The sequence below is a fragment of the Pelodiscus sinensis genome, chromosome 13, assembly GCF_052426305.1.
Source record: "Pelodiscus sinensis isolate ZL-2025 chromosome 13, ASM5242630v1, whole genome shotgun sequence".
NCBI lineage: Eukaryota > Metazoa > Chordata > Testudines > Trionychidae > Pelodiscus > Pelodiscus sinensis.
In genome coordinates this window covers 23,253,708-23,277,985 of record NC_143064.1, presented here as the reverse complement: position 1 = coordinate 23,277,985, position 24,278 = coordinate 23,253,708, and the positions used below count along the sequence as shown (strand labels likewise).

The following is a 24,278-nucleotide window of genomic DNA, read 5'->3' as shown; positions in this document are numbered from 1 at the left end:
CTGGAGTTAGAACTTTCCACTATGTGTAAATGGCAAAGTACACACCAGGAAAGAGCAATGAGAAAGGTTTTAGAAAGATGGATTGTTTTGGTTTCTGACTTGTTTTAAGGAAGATGAAATGCATGGAAAAGTGCTTTTGATTTGTTCTCCCACAGAACTAAATTGCTGTAAACTGAACCATACTGAAGAGATGCAGGTTTCACATGATTAGAAAGTTAACATTTTTAAGGAGACTGTGTCATATGCCACTGCCTATTACCAGTTATTTAGTTTTCTTTAAGCCACGTAGTCTTCAACCACTTCAAATACATGAAATAATAATCGAATTTGGGAGACTGTAGTTTAAAATTTATTTTACATGACATCTCCATAACTGAGCAATGCTAGTCAAACATTATATGACCCATCACTTTCTGACGTGGAGGAGCAAAACACAGTTGGAAATTACTGGGTCCAAGGGACTGATAAGAAGCTGGTATTCTGCAAGAACATCTTTAATATCATTTGCTAGTTCAGGTGGGCATCACTCACAGTCCCCAATTCAAATAAATATAGCTAGATAAAAGTCAGTAAGCATTCTTACCATCTGTTGTTTTGTCAAGACATCATTGTAAATTGCTTCTCTGCGCTTAACATCAAGCTCCTGGCTTGCCTGCCTACTTAGGGCCAACGCCTGTACTTGGGTCTCTGTCAGGGTCAGATTTTCCTTCCACTGAAAAGGAAAAAAAAACATTTTATTAGTCACTCTGATAGAAAGGTTCTCCCAATTGTTTTCAGAGATGCATCAATATAGTTGATGTTGAACAACAGCCCAGTTCCCAGTAAATATTCTGGGGAAGCACAGTTTTATAACAAAAAGTTGTTAGATCTTTATATTACCAATGAAAACATACTTTTTTAGATTTTCTTTTTAAAATGAAAAATATATTGAGAAGAAAACAAGGGAAATAATACTCAGCAGAGCCTATCAGTCTCATTTGGAGAGAGCCAGCATTTTCACTTTATGGTAAATAATATTGACATGGGGCTATGGGATCTAATCACTGGTTCTGCAAGATTCTACTAGGCAGATAAGTGCTATTACCCCACTTCATACTAGTAGTGCTAACAGAAATCAGCACTAATTTTAAAAGCTGCTTTATTAATAAAAAATCATGTGACAGTAAACTGGATGACTATTTACAATCATCACTTCTTTGCTTGACACTGCTTAATATTGTTCCAGCTTGTGACCAAATAAATGCACATTAACATCTATTTTACTTACTATAGCTGAAATTATATCTTCAATGGGCTGAATTCTTACTGCTGTTACATTATTGGTTGCTTCCACAACTTTTTCCCTTCCTTGATTAATGAGATCCTGAGAAAATAGCAGACAATGAATTATAAAGGGTAGGTTCAAAGCAATAGATTAAGATGTCAACACATTTAGAAATGTCTAATGTTTATTCTCTGGCCCCAATTTGGTAACTACATTTGAAACTTTTACACACAAGTGAACACCCCAGGTTGGGTAATGGGACAGAAATAAAAATCACGCATGATTATCCTTTGTAGGAATGTAAATGAACAGAAAATACAAACAAGTCAACTGAAAACAATCTGCTTATTAAGTGCTTTTTAGATTATCAAAATACTGCTAAACTAAAGTGACAAATTTTGCACCTAACAAACTTTTGTAGTTGGCACTGTAATATTATTGCAACTGTCACATTCACAGCTCAACATTGACTGCATTCAACATTACTTATTGTTTTAAACTGAACTAGTACGTCCCTAATATATACATATGCTCCAGTGATTGTTTTCAGTTATCAGGATACACGGGTGGTATAAGCATTTCAATATGCACACACAAGTTAGTAGATTTCAACAAAACAGATATATCACAAACCTACTTTTTTAAAAAATTTGACATTTATTAGAAGGCATTAACTATGACGATATTTAAAAAAAATTCAAATTACTGATTTTTAACTAAATCTGAGTATCTGAGACATGCTCAAAGCAGTGTAGACACACTGTGCCGTTTGGATTTCACTACCTACCTCCAGTTGTTGGTTACTCATTGCCGACAATGCTCCCAAATTGAACGGAATATATGGAGTTTGAGAATTGAAATTGGTAGGGGGCATATTAATCCCAGCTTGTAAGTTGAAGCGCATGGTCAGACCCTTAAAAACAAAAATAGTAGTTTGAAATATTTACAGTAACTAAAACCAAATTCTACAGCATACTACTGCTGTCGTTTCTAGGAAAGAATTGAACAAACACAAACGAAACAAATCTTACAAGGGGAATTAAACAGCTTACAGATGAAGTTTTAACCCTTAGAAGTGTAACCATTTGAGCATATTGAAAATTCTTTCCCAAGCATGAAATCAAAATGATTACATTTCCAACCATGCAGAGAAGCTTCAGTACTTATCTTGAGATTTGAGTCTAGTTCACTGTTAAATACTTGGTATAAATACAGTAAGAGAAGAAAATCCTAATAATATCCCCCATTTCTCTACAAATACACACTTTTATATTAGTGTAGTGTAGTTCGTATGTTGTCTGACATAGTAAATTAAGTTTTATAGGATACCTAGGGTTGCCAGGTGTCCGGTATTCAACCAGGCAGTCTGGTTTTTGGGCCCTCTGTCCAGTAAAAACAATTCAGAAAATACTGGACATGTGCAATGTCCAGTATTTTCTGTTTTTCTGGCTGGGTGCCCGACAGAAGCCTGGCAGGGAAAGTGGCTGGGAGGCGGGGTGCGATCGGCGCTGGGAGCCTCTGGCTGCATCTGACGTAGGAGTGACATCTTGGGGGGAGGAGAAGCTCTGTCCGTGCTCCTGAGCGCTGTTCAAGCGCGTTGTGGAGCCGTAGCCGAACTCGCTCGTGCTTCGCCGGGAAAGGCATGTGCCCGGGTCAGTCCCGCTCCAGCCAATTCTCTCCCCCCCCCCCCACCCACTCCCCTTTCTGTAGCCGATTCTCCTCCTCCCAATTTCCCCAGCCAGCCCCGCTGCCCCCAACTCTCCCCCCCCCCGATATCCCCTGGCCAGCCCTGCTTACCGCTGGCCGCCCCCGCGATGTCCCCCTCCCAGCCCCCCTGCCAGCCTTGCTCCCCGCCGATCAAGTGTGTCCAGTATTTTTTCTGAAGCTACCTGGTAACCCTAAAGATCCCGGATTTTTAAGCATATACTGAAGTACCCACTGGGATGGGCATGAGGCTCATTGGCAGCCGTCCCTGGTCATGCTCGTCTGTGTACAAGTGTTTTGCAAGCTTCCATACAGGAGTTGCACACCATGCAGGGCTGTATCCTCTCCTCTCCTCCCCACCCCCCGCATGATGTTCTTACATTCTTCAAGTGGGTTTCTTTGTCCAATGCAAATGGTACTAATCTGTACAACACATTTTTTAAATAAATGTCATGAGATATCGTGCACTATATAAAATGATAAAAAGGAACTCCTAACAGGAAAATAATTATTCAGAATCCTTTCTCCCTGATCCCCAAGGTGTGAATGAAAGTTTCTTGGTTATTTTTGTTCTAGGTTCTGTTTAAAATTAAATTTGCAAGACATAAAAAATATAGAAAATTAAGGGGGTTTAATCGCCTTTGGAAGGATCATAGGACATTTTCCTCTAATCTTACTCCCTCTGCTAGACTGGGTATGGTGTTCTTCCACAAGAACTTCTGTCTTCAAGACAAGATATTTAAAAAAAAAAAACATATTAAAAACAGATGACAAAAATGATACACAGTTCAAGACATGAGCTCATGGTCCATTTCTGGCACTACACAACTGCATATAGATGACTGTTAAATTTGTATCTCCACATGGAACCATTCAGATGTTTCAGTGACATATCTCACACAGTACTTTGGTTCCCTCAGAGAAATTACATTGCTACCAAAAATCTCCAATTACTCTACATATCTGTGAACTCCTGAAATTCTCTCTAAATGGAATCAGATGCCCTTTTAAAATCTTCAACAGCTTTCCATACTTCTCAGTTTGTGAATTCAAAGAAATATATTAGTTATCAGATATCATCAGCAACATGCAACATCTTTCAGACTTTCGAGCATTTTTCATTTCTACTGCTTTTACACTAGAAACAATACTCCCACTTAAACTAAATTAACCCATACTTAAGTTCTTATTCTCTTTGCACAGTATAACAACTGAGGCTAGTTTCAGTTTTCTTTTCTCCCATTGGGTTAAGTGAAATGTAATTATTTTCAAGATTTCTGAACAAAGTCACAAATGTATAAACATAATTTAAGAACAAGACATTTTTGTTCTCTTAAATACTAGAAACTTCATTCTACTTACTGCAATGACCATTCCCACTAAAAACTTCCTGCATTACTGTCCATAATTCAAATCAAAGTAATTGCATCATTATCATTGGATATCTCCCTTTTTTGAGTTTATGAAATCAGGGTGCATAACAACAATTTCCTTCTCTCTCTTGTTTTTTGATCTAGTAATTCCTGGGTTATAATAAAAAAATTGTCTCTAGTTTAAGAAGCTAAAACTTCAGGAATTAATAACCTGCAAACTCTCGGGCCAGTTCCAGTATTTACTTACACCTCAACTTGATTGATGACAGGAGAGGTATCACTTGATGATTTCCTGTTCTGTTCGCTTCCTCTGGGGCATCTGGCATTGGCCACTGTCAGATGATAGGATACTGGGCAAGATGGACCTTTGGTATGACCCAGTATGCCTGTTCTTACGGATTACCTTTTCTGAGGTTGGAGAATAGTGGGGGGCTTTTTTTTTTAAACCAAACAACCATTTTTCCATTAAAAAAAAATCTCAGATAGACATTTTCCATAATTTTTCAAAATGAAGTATAGTTAAGAATGTTAGCTGGATGTGTAATATAAAATGTGAATACTACAAAGCTGATTATTAATAAAAAGGTGACAAACACTAAATGAAATCATCTTGAAGCAAATACACACAAAAGTCCACCATCAAAACAGCATTTATCTTTTCATCGTCTGTGTAGCTTTTGTAGAAGTGATATTTAAATTTTCCAATTTCTATAACATTATTTAGAAGCCCATTGTCAAGCTTATAATACAGCCAAGATTTATTATGCCTACCAAGAAAAAAATCTTTTTTTTTTTTTTAAGTGAAGGTTAGTTTCCTACATTTAACACCCACTTTAAGTTAGCCCAGAAATCTTTACCTTTTTTTCAGCTTCATATTCTGCCCATGCTGCCTTCCTTTCCTCTTCAGTCAATTCTTCCTCCTCTTTATGGTCTAGGAGGGAATCATGTTCATGATAGCCCACTATATGTTCTTTGTGGATCTGAAGCAATTCTGCTAGAATTGTATCCTGTTTAAATGAAAAAGTACCTTGAATTAAAGATCAGTTGTTAAATATTTTTATCTGTAATAGCATTACAAGATTTTTTTTTTGTTGAGAGTGTGCACGCCATATTTCTCTGAGCTGACCTTCTATAACAGAACTCAAAAGCACTTCTCATATATAAACAAAACTAAAACACACAAATGCAGTTTTTCTGATAGGAGAGGTAATGAGAAACAACCTCATGCAACAGAGTCAGATCACTTAATGCACCCTACAGTATGCCCAGATTCCATGGTTGATGCAATATAAGGATCTAAATGGAATGAAATGTGCCAAATAAATGCTTCTTTAAGAGATGCTTCCATCTGACTCCAGACAGTTTCACCACTATACCACCAATAGTCCTGGAGAAGGCCACCTTTTAAAAAAGTGAGGTGCATGTTGGGATATGTAGTCTCCAAACCTTCTATAATAAAATGTCACATTTTTCGGTTCCATGCTCTGGATTTGGCCAACAGGCCATGCTTTGGACACACTCTAAATTATCCTAATACTTTTACACTTTTGTAATACAGGTTTTGTAATCCTGTGGTCCAGGACTCTTTGGTCTGGCTATATTTACGCTGGACCAGAGAGCCACAGCCACAGAGATAGCTAGTGGCTGGGAGCTCAGTTAGACATCCTGAAGAGCCAGTGGCCTGGGGGCAGGAAGCCTAGCTAGCTGAGAGTTGAGCTCCACAGGCTGGGGACACTGAGCTGCCGGCGGCTGGGGCAAGGAAGCCCCTTCAGCCAGTCGTGCGGAATCCCACAGGCCGGAGCGAGGTGGTAACAGGGAGTGAAGCCCCACCAGCGGCAGCGCACTGGGTTGGCTGTGGCCAGGAGGGGAGCCCCAGGAGAGCCCAAGGTCTGACCTCCGCTGGTCTAGTGAACGCCCTCTTTCAGGACCACTCAGGTTTCGAGGGTGCCAGACCATGGAAGTCCAACCTGTGGCTAAAATATTTAAATTACTTCAGCTGTAAATTATTTTATTACAAGTTCTGAATATCAAAAGGTCCTGAGGAATGCTGTTAAAAATAACTATTTTTCAAAAGTCATAGTAACTAACCTAAAAACCCAATAATTAATTAAGCAAATAAAAGGGAAACATGGCAGTTGATCTTTTTTTACATAATTTAAGTTTCACTTCACATATTCCTTATGGTTGTAAGACAAAGGAAAACAAATACTGCACATAAACAACATATTTAGGTGCTATTGTCCTTTCTTGGAACACAGATGCCAGGTAATTGCATAGCCATTCCCAGAGAGTAGTTATCAATGGCTCAGTGTCATGCTGGAAGGGCATAATGAGTTGGATTCCACAGGGATCAGTTCTGGCTCTGGTTCTGTTCAATACCTTCATCAATTACAGACTGAACCTCCCTTGTCCAGCACCCTTGGGACCAGAGCGGTTCTGAACATGGGAATTTGCCTGACAAGTGGAGGTTAAGCATATAGGCTCTCACGGGGCTCCCTCCCGGCTGCTTGTTCTGGCCGAACCCGGAGGCCTGACCTCCTCTGGCCCACCTACCTGGCTGTGCTCCCGGGGTTCCCCAGTCTTGCACGTGCAGTAGCGGCAGTTGCAGCTACCCCTGGGGAAAGGGTTCCCCAGCTCCACACCTGCAGCAGCAGCACCAGCTGCCCTCAGGGTTCCCCAGCCCTGTGCATGCAGCAGTAGTTGCTTCCAGAGCTATCTGAGCCCAGGACATTAATGCTGCCACCAACCAGACCAGCTCTGCTCTGAGCCGCTCACAATCTGAGGCCAGGGCTCTCTGGTCTAGCAACATTTGTGGTCCTGCTGAACCAGGGATGTTTCCGGACCAGAGAGTCCCAGACAAGAGAGGTTCAACTTGTAATTTATATGTTTGCAGACAATAAACTGGAAGGGGATGCAAGTACTTTGGGGGACAGGATTATAATTCAAAATGACCTAGACAAACTGATGGTTTGTCCAGTTTAGGGGCAGACAAGATCCGGCCTGCAGGCCAGATTTGGCCCACAGCCCGCCGGGACCCTCAGGCAGACTCCCTGCTTGCCACAGCCCCAGGCCTTTCAAAGTTGTCAACTGCTGAGACCATGTGCCTCTGAGCATCACGTACTCCTTGTGGGGGGAGGACTCTGCATGCTGCCCCCACCCCAGTACAATCATCACAACTCCCAATGGCCAGCAATGTGTGATGTTCCCCACCCCACCCCCCCACCCGGCTTGTGGCACCTAGAGACACATGGACCCAGCAACTGACCACTTTGGGGCTGCAACAGGCAGGGAGCCTGCCTGAGGGTCCTGGCCAGCAACCCAGTAGTTGCCTAGGATAAACGCCTCCCAGCCAGAGCCTGCATCTGGCACCCCATGCTCTGCATACTCCAATTCCCTGTCCCAGGTCCAAACCCCCTCCTTCCCCAGATCACTAGAAACCTACAAATCTGCTGATATCTGCTTTATATCCACAGGTATCCACATTTGTGGATGTGAATGCAGATATAAACAGCTTATTTTTGCAGATACTCTGTGGATACAAATTTTATACCTAGACCCCTGCAAATCTGTGGATATCTGTGGGTATCCACATCCACAGATGTCAATGTGGATATCCGTGACTCATTTTTGCAGATATGTACGTGGATACAGATGCAAATTTTTTATCTGCACAGGGCTCTACAGGTCACCAACCAAACTCTCTGCACCTCCCGCCTCTCCCCCGTCACCACCCCTACCCTCTGCACCCTCTTTTTCCCTGGTCACAACTCCCTCCCAGACCTTGCAACCACTTCCACCCATCCCGCAGGCCAGAAGCCTCTCCTGAACCCATCTCTCTCCTCAACCTTGCACCCTTATCCCCTGCCCCAGGTCATAATCCAGACCTTCTGGCACCCCCTTCTCTGGCCTTCCTGCAGGTGAGAATCCTCTTCTGCACCCATGCCCCTTCCAGGATGCCACAATCTCGAGCTCTAGGTCACAACCTTCTCCTTTACCCCAACTCCCTTTATGACCCTACACTCTCTCCTGTACCCCAATATTCTTCCCCAAACTCCCTTTTGCATCCAACCTCCATCCCAGACCCCACACGACCTCCATTGAAAAGTGCAGCCCTTGACCACAAAATCTTGGGAGTAGCCCCTCATCAAAAATTATTGCCCACCTCTGCTCCAGATCATTTTTGTCTACACACAAAGGCCTGAGGTAAATATGATTAAATTCAATAAGGACAAATGCCAAGTACTTCACTTAAGAAGGAACAAACAATCAGTTGCACACATACAGAATGGGAAATGACTGACTAGGCAGGAGTACTGCAGAAAGGGATCTAGAGGTCATAGTGGACCATAAGCTAAATACGAGTTAAGCGTGCCACTGCTGCAAAAAAAGCAAGCATCATTCTGGGATGTATTAGCAGGAGTGTTGTAAGCAAGACGTAAGAAGTAATTCTCCCCTCTACTCTATGCTGAGTAGGCCTCAACTGGAATAGTGTGTCCAGTTCTGGGCATCACATTTCATGAAAAAAGTGGACAAACCAGAGACAGTCCAGAGAAGAGCAACAAAAATTAGCAAGGTGTACAAAACATGGCCTATGAGGAAAAACTGAAAGAAATTGGTTTAAGTCTGGAAAAGAGAAGACAGAGAGGGGACATGATAATAGTTTTCATGTCTAAAAGTATGTTACAAGGAAGAGGGAGAAAAATTATTCTTCTTAACTTCTGGTGATAGGGCAAGGAGCAATGGGCTTAAATTGCAGCAAGAGAGGGTTAGATTGGACATTAGGAATAACTTCTTGTCAGGGTGGTTAATCATTGGAATAAATTGCCTGAGGAAGTTATGGAATCTCCATCATTGGAGATTTTTAAAATCAGGTTAAAAAACATCTGCCAGGGATGGTCTATGCAGTGCTTGGTCCTGTCATGAGTGCAGGGGACTGGACAGGATGGCCTCGAGTTTCTTTCCTGTTCTAGGATTCTATAATAATATGTCAAAAGGTGAAATAAAACCAAAAGGAGGTGAAAAGAATGGGTGGAACAAAGCTACTTGTATCTTTTATTTTATGTTAAGGTTTAACAGTCTCTTTACTGAATCAACATTTCCTTCTCCAGTTAATGATCCTTGGTACTGAAATGAAACCAATGCCTCTGAGGCTCAACAGAAATAAACATATCCCGCTCCTACTGGGAATGCAAAGTCCAGACTGTCTTCCTGTCCTGGTGAGCTCAGTCTATATAGACCTAAGATGGGAAAAAAGGACACAAATACAAGCAGCAGGTATGGAATTGATCCATGGGGAAATAAAGTGAATTGTGGCCAAGATCTTGTTGGAGAGCCAGGAACTGAACCCAGGTTTTCTGAATCCCAATCCAATACTTTAATCACAAGTGACTACTCTCTGCTTCTACATTTTAAAATGCTACACAGGCAAAAACAAATCATAATTTTGAGTATTAAAGTAGTTGTCTTTTTTTTTTTTAAAGTCAATCTTTGTTTCATCCTTGCCCTATCAACTGGCCTCTTCATATGGAAGCCACCACATTCTCCTCTAACCCTTTTCTGATATATTTGTGTGACTAAAGGGCACATTAATCAAATAATAGGATTTAGGGGAAGAAAAAAGATGTGGTAATAGGATACACAGAAAACATTTAAGGGAGGTGAGTGAGAAAGTCCAGACGGGATCACAAAATTAAGTTAACACAATAAAAGCTCTCAACATATTGTAGCTGTACATAAGTGTGTGGAGGGTTCTTATACATGCATATGCATTAGTTTCCATGGTAACACTATTACTGAAAACAATGTTGGAATATAATCTACATTCACTTGGCCAACACAGTCATCAAAATGTGGTTTAAATTACATCCAACTGTGTAGGTTTGCTTTTCTTTGTCTAAACTTTATTTTGTATTAAATATAAAGATGAAGCTACTTAAGATACTGCCATTAAATTTTCTTAAATGTTTTTACACTGAAAAACAAATTCAATTTAATCTGAAAAAAGTGCATGGATTTGCATTAGTATACCCCAAATTTTTTAAAAAAAGCATTTATCAATATAGCTTATAGCCGCGTTTCTCAAACTGTGGTTCCTGACCCTGCAGGGGATTGCAAGTAACTTAGATGGGAGTTGCGGTATCACAAAGTTTGAGAACCCCTGGCTTATAGGTTGTTTTTTTTTAAATGATATTGTCATGTAATTTTGGTACTTTACTGAAAATCTGCTTAAAAACATTTCCAAACTTCAACAATGTTTCTCCTGTCATTTTCAACTTTTCATGGAAGTGCAAGAGAAGAATTACATCTAAAAGAAGACTAAGCACATAGCCTTTGTTATTCAGTATATAGGTTATGTCTAGACTGCAGGCTTCTTTCAGGAGAAGCTTTTTGAGAAGAGATCTTCTGAAAAAACTTCTTCCGAAAGAGAGTGTCCACAGTGTGAAAGCACATTGAAAAAGCAATCTGCTTTTTTGACAGATAGCATCCACACTGAATGGACGCTACCTTGCATGTAAGCTGTGATTACTATGGGTGTAATGGCCACCAGGGCACCTGTGCTTTTTCCTCTTTCCTCTTCTTGCAAAAGAACTCCCTCTTCCCCGTCCACACGCCTTTTTCCGAAAGAGCTCTTTTGGAAAAAGGTTTCTTCCTTGTAGAAAGAGGATTACCGATGCTGGAAAAGGCCCTCTGTTCTTTTGATTTACTTTCGAAAGAACGCGATTACAGTGTGGACGTTACTCAGGTTTTGTCATTAAAAAGGCTGTTTTTCTGACAAAACACTGTAATGTAGACATACCCAAAATAAATACCATTTCTCAACCAACTCAGTGAATTATAGTAAAGGAACAGAGAAATAAAACAAAAAAGAAACAAATGACAGCCTTAAACAAGACACAAGCAATGAGGACATATAAATATAAATATATATGGATCAAGAAGCAGTCAAACTCAAAATGGTTATTGGACTACTCAAGGATGTGTAAGTAAAATAACTCAGTGCTGGAAAGGATGGAACCAAAGAAGAATTAATCAATTTACAGTGAGGAAATAAATACAGATTTTTAAAAAAAGGGCGAATTAAAGCTAAAAAGAGTAAAATAAAACCCAAGGATTAATTTTCAATTTTATAGTAATTTTTTTTAAAAGCCTAATAAAAATATTTCACATATACAATCTGCTAATATAAAACTACCTGAGAAATGCCTGAAGTTTAAATATTCTGATTGTTGTTAAAACCAGTGACAAATATCAAAAGAGGCTGCCACCTTGTGATGGCAAAGTAGGACAGGAACAAATTCACTCTCCATTAGCTTTAATGAGAGAAAACAGTATTTTTAGATCAGCCGGAATCTTAAATGATTTTTTTCTCCTACGTGTAGTTTTCTTTTCTTTAACTACCTCTCCATAGACAGATAGTATCAAGATTTTCAAAAGATGACAAGTAATTTGCACGACCATATTAGATGGTCCTCCACAGTCTTCTTTCATTACACACTTGAATCCAATCCTACTCTCCAGTGCGAGGCTGCTTGACCACGGCCCAAAATTCTACTCGTGGTAAATGTACAGCTATTTCTAGCTACTGATCCTACTGCAATGGTTTTGCAGGTGTGGTTGCTGATTTTGGAAGAGAAGAATGTAAACTTTTTATTGATTAGAAGGAGAGGAGTGGTTGAGGAAAGCTGCGAAAATTATGCAACATTCAGGCAAGGAACCTGGCACTTGTGAAAAAGATTAAACAGAGGAGTGCAAGGCAACAGATGTTTTTGGAGGAGCGTGCAGTTAGAAGAGATCATCTGATTATAGGAAAAAAATACAAAGTTAAGGCATAAAACAAAGCAACAGAAAAAATTACTGCAGAATCCAGAGTAGTTAAAAAAGCAGCAAACTGCCCAATTTCTCCCACTGAATCTAATGGAGATAGAATGTGATTCTGTCCTAATTTATGGACAGAAAAATGTCTGTCTCCAAGTGCAGAATAATTTTTCTTTTTTATGTTTAATTTTGAAAAAAAGTGCCAAATTAATTGTACAGTGAAGTCCGGATTAACCAACACCCGGTAATCCAACACTCCGCTTTATCTGACCCTGCAGCTCCCAGGGACAAAGCTGCAGGATCAGATACAGCGCGGGCTGGGAGAATGGCCCCACTTGCTGCCCCGTCACTCTCTAGGAGCAGCTGCTGCCGCTCCAGCCGGGGACACAGCGGCCCCAGCTGGAGCAACAGCAGCTTCTTCCAGAGAGCAAGGGAACAGCTGATGCCGCTCCTGCGGGGGACATTCCCAGCAGGAGCGGCATCAGCTGTTCCCTTGCTCTCCAGGAGAAGCTGCTGCTGCTGCTGCCTGGAAGTGTGCCGGCAGCTGCGGCAGCAGCTTCTCCTAGGGTATATCTACACTACAGCGCTAATTCGAACTAACGGATCCAGACTAAAAAACTAATTCGAATTAGCCTTTTGCTAATTCAAACTAGCATGTCCACATTAAGTGGACCCTGAACCGGGGTTAAGGATGGCCGGAAGCAGTGCCGGCAGGGCATCAGATGAGGACTTAGAGCGTGGAGCTGCTGCCTCAGGCTAGCCGAGGGCTGTGCTTAAAGGGACCCGACCCCCACCCCTGACAGACAGTTCTCAGGGGTGCCCCGCTTGCAAAGCAGTCCTGGCTTGGAGTGCCCTGAGTGCCCACACTGGGCACATCACAGCACTCGGCCATCAGACTGGCTGCACTTGCCGCAGGCTGCCATCTGGGGAGAGGGGGCAATTGGGGGGCTGCAGGAGAGCTTCCACCCCCAGAAGCCCGCAGAGCCAGCCCAGTCCTCCTCATCGGGGGCTCGTACCCCATTCCTCCCTCACCTCCTTGCACTTACCCTTCCTGATGTACAAAATAAAGAAAACGTGTGGTCAAAAATAGAATCTCTCTTTATTGAACAAAACTCGGGGAGACTGGGAAAAGGAGGTGGGAGAGGGGAAGAGAGAGGCTGGGAGAGGGGAGGGCAACTAAAATGATCAGAGCTTTGGAAAAGGTCCCATATGAAGAGAGGCTAAAGAGACTGGGACTTTTCAGTTTAGAAAAGAGGAGACTGAGGGGGGATAGGATAGAGGTCTATAAAAGCATGAGTGGGGTGGAGAGGGTGCATCAAGAAAAGTTCTTCATTAGTTCCCATAATAGAAGGACTAGAGGACACCAAAGGAAAGGAATGGGTAGTAGGCTTCAAACTAGTAACAGAAAGTTGTTCTTCACAAAGCAAAGAGTCAACCTGTGGAACTCCTTGCTGCAGGAGGCTGTGAAGGCTAGAACTAGAACAGAGTTTAAAGAGAAGTGAGATCAAGTCATGGAGGTTGGGTCCATGGAGTGGTATTAGCCAGGGGGTAGGAGTGGTGTCCCTGCCCAAAGTTTGTGGAAGCCTGGAGAGGGATGGCACGAGACAAATGGCTTGGTCACTGTCTTTGGTCCATCCCCTCCAGGGTCCCCAGGGTTGGCCGCTGTCGGCAGACAGGCTACTGGGTTAGATGGACCTTTGGTCTGACCCAATACGGCCATTGTAAGCTCAGGGCTCAGGGTCAGGGGTCTCAGTGGACCACCTTGATTTTCATGCACACCTGCTCCTGGGTGGCCAGGCTGGCAGCTCTCCTGCCCTAGATGGCCACTTTCCTGTGCCTAGTGCGGAGGTTGTGGACAAGGTGCACGATGTCTGCACTAGACCAGGCGGGCGCCCACCTCTAGCGGTCCTGGGCAAGCTCCCGGGAGCCGCCAGCCTGGTCCCGGGAAGAGGGGGAGGGCTGGGGGGCATCGGGTGGCTGGCTCGAGCCGTGCCAGATGCAGGGTCTGCTAGCTGGGTACTGGCAGGCTTGCACCTGGCACGGGCACTGTAGACAGCCTGTGCCGCTTTAAGGGCTCCGGGGCCGGGAGGGGGGCAATAGAGTTTTCCTGGTGTTGGCCAGAGTGGCCACCAGGGAAACCTGGGGAGGGCTAGCCTCCCACTAGTTCGAATTAAGGGGCTACACACCCCTTAATTCGAACTAGTAAGTTCAAACTAGGCTTAGTCCTCGTAGAATGAGGTTTACCTAGTTCAAACTAAGCGCTCCGCTAGTTCAAATTAAGTTCGAAATAGCGGAGCGCTAGTGTAGCGCCTATCAAAGTTAATTCGAACTAACGTCTGTTAGTTCGAATTCACTTTGTAGTGTAGACATACCCCTAGAGAGCAAGCGAACTGCTGATGCTGCTCTGCCGGGGACACTTCGTCCCTGGCAGGAGTGGCATCAGCCGTTCTGTTGCTCTCTACAGTAGAGTCCGTATCATCCGAAATATTCAGTAATCCAACCATGTGTCATGCCCATTTAGGTCGGATGATAGGGACTCTACTGTACTTTAAAAATGCACAATTGTTAAACTGTGGAAATATATATGAGTTGCCATCTATGTTGCCAGGAATTCTCAATTATTTTTTTCTTTCTGAGCGTTCCCCCCTTCCCCAAACATGCTTTAAAAGCACCATACCCTACCTGTGCCCCAATAACTGTTTTTCTGCCTATAAAAGCTAGGGCCAACATTAGTGAGTAGTTTGCAAGGCAATTGGTTGGAGCCACATGTCACACAAGGCTCCAGAAAGCTAAATTGCTCATGCTTTCACTTCCCTAGCTGGCAAGGTTCAGGGCCTGGGGCTTCCACTTTCTGTGCTTGGGGCCCAATGAATGTAGCAACAGCCCTCATTGGTGGATGAAACCTGCTTATGGCACCTCAGGGGGCCCCCAAACCTCTTGTTGAGAACTGCTGATCTATGCCATACAGTAATGTTTAAAAACATACATTAACAACAATCTTTTGACAGATTCCTGGTTTGTGCCAGTTGTGTATAGCAATGAGTATGTCCAGAGAGATTCTGCTCTCCCTTAATTCCCAACATCCCAACTTCAGTCGGAGCTAAGGGAGCTTGGTACCTCACATAACCAAGTCAAACTATCCTACCCAAAAATCTAGTTGAGGAGGAAGGACAGAAAGATGCCTTATAAGTTAATAGATAACCAGAATTCTGTAGTTAAGTGTTGAGAGAATACAGGAAAACAACACACCAGAAAGAATTTTGTGCCAACTAAATGCAGAAGCTGCTAAAATGAGGAGATTATTACTTGATAATTTATAGTCTTTCAAGTGAAAGACTACAAACATTTAGAGGTTTGTACATAGCATACAATGAAATGCATAGCCTTAAAAGAACAACAGATTGGCAACTGGACTGGAAATAGAACTAAGGAACAGCCAAGCAGAATTACAGTATACAGAGATTTTCTTTTTTTCTAGCATGGAGACTTGTGTACGAGCATGAATTCATCCTCTGACCTATCTGTGTCTAGCTGGATAAGAGAGAAAACGAATGTGTTAAGTTTAATATTTAAACTAAATGTTGACACAACTTGCTCTAAATATTAAAACCAGCCCTGAGGATGAAAACTGTTTGCTCTCAAGACAGACTGCCCCAGCCAACAATCTACTCATATAAAATAAATTTAAAACCCCCAACTATTTGAATTTTTTTCAACAAATTAATGTTTAAATTCTTAAGCTGAGTTAAATCAGTACAACTTTCCTTTGAAGTAGATTTACAACAAGTTTCTAGTTCCCCATACACTGACTGGATAATTTTTACCTTTTGTTTCAAGGTGGAAAACCTAACCTCCTGTTCTGTCTGTTTCTTCACAACTTGCCCATCACTTCATTTAGTTGATGTTTGCAAATTTGTTCTGAAGATGAAGTATTATAATATCAGTTTGTCAAATTATATATTCGGCCTTTTTTCTATTCTCGTCTCTATGTCAAGATATCCATTCTAATAACTGACATTTTTAAAAAACAAATATATATTCTTGGAATTTATTTCCAACATTTTACTGAGAGGTATTGTAGTGTTCACAAATGGATATACACTCATGTGCAATACTAAAATTGTACATAAGAAAATAAGTAACTTTCAGAGTATAGTTACTATGGGATATGGTTTGCTCAAAATTCCAAAATCACTAATCATAATCAGATTATTTAATGAAGACCAAAACTCGCCAAAATTTTACTGAAGAGGCATTTTAGCATACTATGAACTATTCTTAAAATACACAAATACCCAGAGAACGCATCAACTGCTCTTTATAGAGCTATCAACATTAGGGATGTAAACAACTAGATGACTATCCAAAAAGCAAATGCTTATTGGATAATCGACACACTAGTCAACTAGTCATTCCCAGCCACTTGCTGCCTCTATCAGAAAGTGACAGGAAAGGGGGTAAAGATGGGAGAGTGCTTCAAAGTGGCAGTACAGCATGGAGCATGGGGCCTGACACTGAGCTCCACACAGCGCAGCCGCTTTGAAACGCCACATGTGGGGAAGAAGGTGGGAGGGGAGGCAAGGGCAGACTGGGTACAGTGAGCGTATTTTCTGACCCAGCTGCAGCTAGTGAGAACAGTTTAATTTAAATTATGAAACAGATTAAGCGTTTTAACTTTCTCGTGGTAATTTATCAAACTTAATTTAAAATTAAGTAAAGTATTATGCTCGACCCAAAAGGTTTCAATGTTTTCTTTATTTATAGCAGGGTTGTGGAACTCTTTTTGGGGTGGGAGTCACTGATCCACAGAAAAATCAGTTGAGGACCACACAAGTGAGAAGAAAAAAAACGCCTCCAAAAATCCCCAACTGACATACCTCACTTCTCTGGTGGCACAGCCTCACGAGGTGAGGGGAAGGTAAGTGGGGGACTGAGGTGCAGGGCTTCCCATAGATCAGATTTACTTTTCTGGGGTTCCAGAGTTAATGGATTTTATGGACCTCCTTAGGCTCTGGGGTAGGAACAAAAATGAGAACAGTGCACAAGGCAGGGCTGCAGGCAAGTAGGATAGGGATGGGGTGTAGGGTCTGGGAGGGAAGTGGGGTGCAGAAGAAGTCTGGGAGTAGGGTGGAGGGAGCAGGAACAAGGGAGGATGTTGGAGCAAGCTGGGGGTGCCGGGTCTTGGACTAAGAGGGAAGTGAAGGGATTGGGATGGGAGGCGTCTCAGCATGAATTAGGGCCTTACCTGGCTTCATGCCCCCTTGCAGCAATGGCTGCAGCCACACTATCCTAGCTGCCCCGGGGGGAGGCGCTGCCACTGCCGTGTGGTCTAGGGCTGGCCACAGAGGCACCACTGCCACAGAAACGCAGTCTGGGGCCGACCACAGAGGCTGAAGACCCTGAACCACATGGCCGTGGCAGCCGTGCCTCCAGGGCCAGCACCGGACCATATGGCCGCAGTGCTTCTAGCCTCTGCATGGCCACAACACCTCTGGTCCCTGCTGAGGCAACACTAAAGAGCATCAGCCCCAGTGCTACCTCCTTCCACCGCAGCCGAACCTACTGCAGGGAGGAGGAAGCACTCTCCAGCAGCTGCACATGGAGGGTCAGGGCAGAACTCCCTCCCCCATGCTGCTAAAAATTGGCACGCGTGCCACAGGCTGCCAACCCCTGAGCTATGGACTAGGTCTGGAGCTTCCAGGCAGGCCAGATCAAAGCCACAAGCGGGCCGGATCGGGCCCATTGAGAGGCTTTTGCTCACCCCTGCTGTAGTATCTCAGTGTCTGACAGAAATATGTTAAGTGAGTAGCTTCTACCATGCATGGTTCTTTCTTTCTTCCTTCCTTTTCTGAAGAAGGGCATGGGAATAAAAATCATAAAAAGTACTTTTAAATTTGTTAATATTAGCACATTCAAAATCAAAAGAATATGCCCTGCAGTTGGTGGATGATGGCCTACACTGGCAGTTTACAGCATAGTAACTTTCTGGCTCAGGGTTGTGAAAAAACATGCCCCTCCCTCCGTGGGCAGCGAGTTATATGGGCTCATGGTGCCCAGGCTCCAGCAATATTCAGAGCCGGGGGCCCGGCTCCAGCAATATTTGGAGCTGGGTCTCTCCCCCGGCCCTGCCTGGAGCAGGCACCAGCCCCACCTGCCGGCATGTCCTCCCTCGCCCCAGCCCGAGAGCGTCCCCGGAGCAGAAGAGGGATTGTAGACTGGGCAGACGCCACGGCAAGCTATCACGGCAGGCTGTCCCCGCCCCCATATCCTTGCAGCGCATGCGCACACTGCGCACCAGACAGGGGTGATGGGATGCAGAGGCCTCGCCCCTGGGCGGACACTGCTGCGAGCAGGCGCAGCGGGCCAGCCCCGCCCTCTTGCGGCGCATGCTCTCACCATGTGCCAGCTACTTTAAATGCCGAGGGCGCGGCAGACAAGGGGGAGGGAGTCCACCTGGGCTGGGGCCCCAGGAGTGGGGCAGTGAGGTGAGCACGGGGAAGCGCCCACCCTCCTGCAGCAGCTGGAACCCGGCAGGCAACACCGCAGGGCGGACACTCAGACTCCGCAGCCCCAGAACAGACAGCGGATGCCAGAGTGGCCTATACTCCCTCAACGGACGGTGGGGCAGCAGGGCCTGATCGTGGACTCCAGCCCCGCTGCCCCACAAACTGGAAGGCAGAAGGTAGTGAAGGGGGAAAAATAGGTGGAAGGACTGGGAGAGGAAGGGGCTTGTGCTGAGGAAAGGGGACGGTCAGGAGAAGAAAGGGGAAGGCACCAAGGGACAGGGTGCAGGAGAGACAAATGCCAGGGGGCCAAATGGAGACAATGAGGAAAAGGGCAAGAGGGGAAGTGTCAGTGGGAGGGGGGACAGGGTGATGCTGGGAGAGGAGAGGGTAAGGGCATTGGGGCTACCGGGGGGAGGTGCTGGGAGAAGGCTTGAAATAAGGGGTGGGCATGAGGAAGGCAGGGATGGAGCAAGTCATGTGTGAGGGCACAGAGGGGAATGGGGGGCAGAGGGTGGTGAGGTGTGGGCATCAGGGAAAAAGAGGGCAAAGGGGGCAGGGGCAGTGAGGGAAGGGGGAGGCACCAGGAGGGTGCAGGAGTAAGGGAAGGTGCAGGTGCCAGGTGATTCTGGGGTGAAGCAGAAGGGCAGACACCTGCAGGGGAGGGACCAGCACCAGAGGAAAGAGGCAGGGCAGGTGTATAGAGTGAGGTGTTAGGGGAGATGAGGAGAGGTAGCTCACATGATCAGAGTGGGGCTACTGGAGGAATGGGCACAAGGGAGAGAGAAGGGCTGGTGGAGGGCGGCAGGTTGCAGGAGGGCTGAAGGCAGTGAGAAGGGCAGGAGTCAGGACAGCAGAAGAGAGTGAAGAGTTGGGGGGGAGGATAGCAGGCACCAGGGGAGCTGATGGAACAAGGGGAGGAGACATGGCAGCAGAGAGAAAAGGTAAAGGTTTAAAAATATTTATTAATAACTTGGGTGCCACAGTGGCACATCCAAACAAGCCCCATGAACTCAGTACTGGTGCACAACACAAAATTCATTCTGCTCATGGGAGGAAACTCTTAGGCTATGTCTACACTGGCAGTTTCCTGTGCAAGAAGTCTTGCGCAAGAACACGTCCACACTGCCATATGAGAACTGTGCTTTTGCTCAAAAGCATCCGTGGCAGTGTGGACGCTCTCTTGCCCAAGAAAGCTCCGATGGCCATTTTACCTCTCTTACTATGCCGTATACTGTAAATTTCCTTGTGCAAGAGCAAGCGGGTAGTGTGGATGCTCTGTGGGTTCTTGCACAAGAACGGCTGTACTTGCGCAAGAAGCCGTGAGTGTAGACATAGCCTTAGAGGGAACACTTCCCCCAGCCTCTCTGCCCCCAAGTTAATGTCACAAACATTGGGTTAATGCAACTGCAGGATAGTTGCATGCAGGGGGCTTGGTGGGGGCCAAACTAATCCCTGTTGGTAGGAGGATGGTGGGAAAAGCCCTTCGAGAGGGGTGACATGACACCATTTACTTCTGGTCATGTGTCCATCTTGCCCCGAGCGTGTTACCTCCAGAGGCATGGCTAATGGGGGGGGAGGGGACAGGGGGCGTGGCTAATGGGGCACCATCAAAAATTATACAAACCTGCCGCCTATGCCTCCCTCCCAATGCAAGCAAGTTACTGCTCTATAAAGTGCCAGTGTGAACCACGCTTCTGCGCTGGGAGCCACACACCTAACACGGCTAACTAATCCCCTTGAAGAGGTGGCTGGCATATGAGCACTCTCCTAGTGCTCGTGCTGCGGCCACACTTTCAGTCTAAAGCAGTGGCTGTGCTTTAAACTGTTAAGTGTAGATAAGGCCAGGGTTTGGGGTGATTCTTAGGTCCTACAAATGTTTGGTCCACTTTGTTTCAATATTATAAAATCATTCAATACTAATTGAGCTGAAACAGAAAAAACCCTACCTTAAAAAAGCCCCATAAATTTTCTTTAGGGACCAACTACGTAAGACCAGACTACAAGCAATATTACATTTAGATCACTAAATGTTTAGTACATAAATAAATAAATATACTACAAACAATGGCTAACTTAGACTTACCTTATTTTCAAATCTATTTTGAAAACAATGAAAATAAGCGTTCTGTGTATTTATGGCTAGAATACATTTTCTTTACGTGCAGTTATTGTAAGAATGGATTTGAACATTGAAGAACAAGGCTTAATAGCATCTTAATATTCCTGACATCCATGTAAATATATCATCTCTTTTTGAATCTTGGCCTTAATGACTGCCTGACACAACAAGTTCCACAGTGCAATCACATGTTGCGGGAAAAATGGTTACTTACTTTGTAACTGTTGTTCTTCAAGATGTTTTGCTTATGTCCATTCCACCTAGGTGTGCATGAGCTGCGTGAATGATTTCCAGAAGCTTTTTTACCTTTAGTATCCGTTGGGCCAGCCAGGAAGACTCCTGGAGTGGCACCGCTGTAACAGTGCAAATATATATCCCTGCTGGCCCTCCACCCTCTCAGGTCCTTCTTGAACATGTTTGACGAAGGGGAGGTGGCTGGGATTTGGAATGGACGTAAGCAACACATCTTGAAGAACTACTCTTACAAGGTAAGTAAATGTTTTTTCTTCTTCAAGTGTTTGCTTACGTCCATTCCACCTAGGGGATTCCCAAGTTGTACCCACAAAGGAGGGGTTGGAATCTAGGAGGATATGCATTAGAACACAGCCCTTCCAATGGCTGCATCCTCTCTCACCTGCTTAGTAATCACGATGACTGGCAAAGGTATGAACCAAAGACCAAGTAGCCACCCTGCAGAAATCCAGAATCAGCACCTATGATAAGAAGGACGTAAAAGAGGCCTGAACTCTAGTGGAATGTGCAACGATCGGGGGGCTGGCTTCCCTGACAGGTCATAGCATGCCTTAATACAAGCCATGATCCATGAAGAGAGACACTGCACCAGCACCGGGAGTACCTTCATTCTTTCTACAATGGAGATAAACAACTGCATGGACTTGTGGAAAGGCTTTGTCCCCTCTAAATAAAAAGCAAGGGCTCTTCTCACGTCTAATGAGTGTTAATGCATGTTCCTTCTGGTCTGCATGGGGGTTAGGGTAAAAGTCTGGAAGGAAAATGTCCTGTGACATGTGGAATGAGGAGACCATCTCAGACAGAAAAGTCAGGTGTGGATGGAGCATGACTGTGTCCTTGGAAAACACTATGTAAGGGAGCCACCAGGAAAGCCACCTTCCATGAGAGGTAGAATAGAGTATACGTGGCTAGGGGCTCGAACGGAGGGTGCACGAGCACTAAATTTAGATCCCACTGAGGAACAGGCTGTCTGACCTGGGGGTAGAGCATGTCCAGACCTTTTGAGAAAGGTTTAACTATAGGGTTGACAAAGATCGAATCTTCCTTTCCCTGGGTGGAAAGCGCACCAAGGAGGTGGATAAATCCTGCTGCCTAAGCTTGAGAAGGTAGTTTAGGATTAGTGGGATAGAGGTATGGAGAGGATCCACTCCTCTGTGGGCGGCCCAAGTTGAAAACCGTTTCCATTTGGCCCTTGAGGTCACCCTAGTGGAGGCATTCCTACTGTCCATTAACACTCACCTGACCTGGTCCGAACAGAGCAACTGTCCACCCCTCAACTATGGATCTTTCAAGCTATGAGGTTGAGGGACTGCAGGTTCGGGTGGCACAGATGACCATGATCCAACTTCTGAGTCAACAGGTCAGGGAGGAGCAGAAGAGTGATGGGATCCTCCACCAGCAGTGATACCAGAGTGGTATATCATTGCTGCTGTGGCCACCAAGATCGCTGACGCGCTGTACCTCCTCACCCTCAGAAGGACCTTGTGAATGAGCGGAAATGGAGGGAAGGCATACAGAAGATAAGGGGTCCACTGCATTATCGTGGCATCCCCCTCCAATCCCAGGCACTGATTGAGGTATGAGCAGAACTTGGCACACTTCTTGTTGGCCTGGGAAGCAAACAGGTCCAGGTTGAGAGTCTCCCCCTTGCAGAAGAGACGGTGCAGCACATCCCCCAAGGGACCACTCATGGGTGGAAAACACCCTGCTGAGTCTGTCTGCCAGGGTGTTGTGGATTCCTGGCAGGTAGGTGGCCTGGAGCACGATGCAAAAATCCCAGAGGGCTACAGCTTCCAGACACAGGAGAGAGGACTGAGCACCACCCTGCTGACTGATATAAAACATCGCTGTTGTGTTATCCGTCAGCACCAAGACAACTGCCCTTGAACTGGGGCAAAAACACTTGGCACGCCACGCGTACAGCCCTCAACTCCCGAACATTTATGTGCAGTGACTGCTCTGCCCGGGACTACACACTGTGTGTCCTTAGCTCACCTAAGTGGACTCCCGATCCTGTATCTGAGTCTTCCATCACCAGCTGCATCGAGAGGAGATGCGGGGTGAAGGGGACTCCTCCACACACCTCATCCTCCTGCAGCCACCAGTCCAGCATGCAAAAGACCTCTGGTGGGACAGTCAACACCACATCGATGAGAGTACAGGCTGGGTTGCAGAACTTCACCAGCCATGCCTATAGTGGGCATAGATGTAGTCTGGAGTATTGCATGACATATGTGCACACGGCCATGTGACCCAGCAGTCTCATACAGTTTCTTTCGATTGTCAAAGGTGCAGCTTTGAGAGTCTCAGAATAATGTCCCTCATTGCCACAAACCTGGTGTTTGGAAAGGACACACACCCTATTGTGGCATCCCGTCTTCCTCTCACAAATTCTATTACTTGCATGGGGATGAGAGTAAATTTTGCTTTGTTTACCAGAAGCTCTAGATGGGAAAATGTCTCTCTGGCCAGATCTATGTGGCTCAACATCTGGCTCCTGGAGCAACCTATGATGAGCCAGTTGTCTAGGTAGGGGAAGAACCGTACTCCCCTAAGACAGACAGACCGACACAGACAGACAGACAGACAGACAGACTGCCACTACAATGTAGCCAGACAGGAACCCCCCTGTAATATCCATCTTTGCTTGCCTGGAGCATACAGGGCACACAGAGCAGTAAGTCTTGAACAGAAGGCCCGGATATGCAGACTCAGTGACCCTGAATGGCTGTAAACAGAGAAACACCAATTGTTGACCTCGAGGATGCGAGAACTGCCTTGGCTGGCACCTAAATTGATACGAACACACACTATCTGGGGGGAGGAATCTCCCACCCAATAAAGAATGTCCAGTACTCACAATTAAGTTATCTCTCTTGCAAGTGTAAATTAAGTTGAAACTTGCTTGTAAGAACTGGCATCACAAAGACAAACCAGTACAATTTGGCATCTTAGATAAGAAAAAGGATACGGGCCCCTATGGGTATAAAGATGGGTCCAGCAGCACACTTACTCCGAGTGTCAATCTACCATCTATCTGCTGGTCGGATTAGGTGTTTGACCTCCTGAGGTTCCACTGGGATGCCCACCTCGTATTCGTCTTTCTTAGGAATTGAGGGACCGGCCCTGGCGTGACCCACTGGAGTCGAGAGGCACAGAAGGGGGTAAAAATTGTACCTGATGTGGTCCTTTGTCTTAAGTGTACACGTAGACTTAGAGCTCTTTAAAGATTAAGCTGTCACTTG

General features: G+C 44.9%; 1 protein-coding gene across 6 annotated transcripts in view; it reads right to left on the bottom strand.

Annotated features, from left to right (window-relative positions):
• The window catches only part of ATRX (ATRX chromatin remodeler), a 203,891-nt gene that overhangs the window by 3,401 nt on the left and 176,212 nt on the right, over positions 1 to 24,278 (bottom strand). For all 6 annotated transcript variants that reach the window (XM_006136187.5, XM_006136189.5, XM_006136188.5 and 3 more), the window contains 4 exons: positions 5,199 to 5,348; positions 2,052 to 2,177; positions 1,268 to 1,363; positions 584 to 712 (listed from right to left, as the gene is read on the bottom strand). In XM_006136187.5, coding sequence (XP_006136249.2) covers positions 584 to 712; positions 1,268 to 1,363; positions 2,052 to 2,177; positions 5,199 to 5,348 — 501 coding nt within the window. The remainder of the gene's footprint in view (positions 1 to 583; positions 713 to 1,267; positions 1,364 to 2,051; positions 2,178 to 5,198; positions 5,349 to 24,278) is intronic.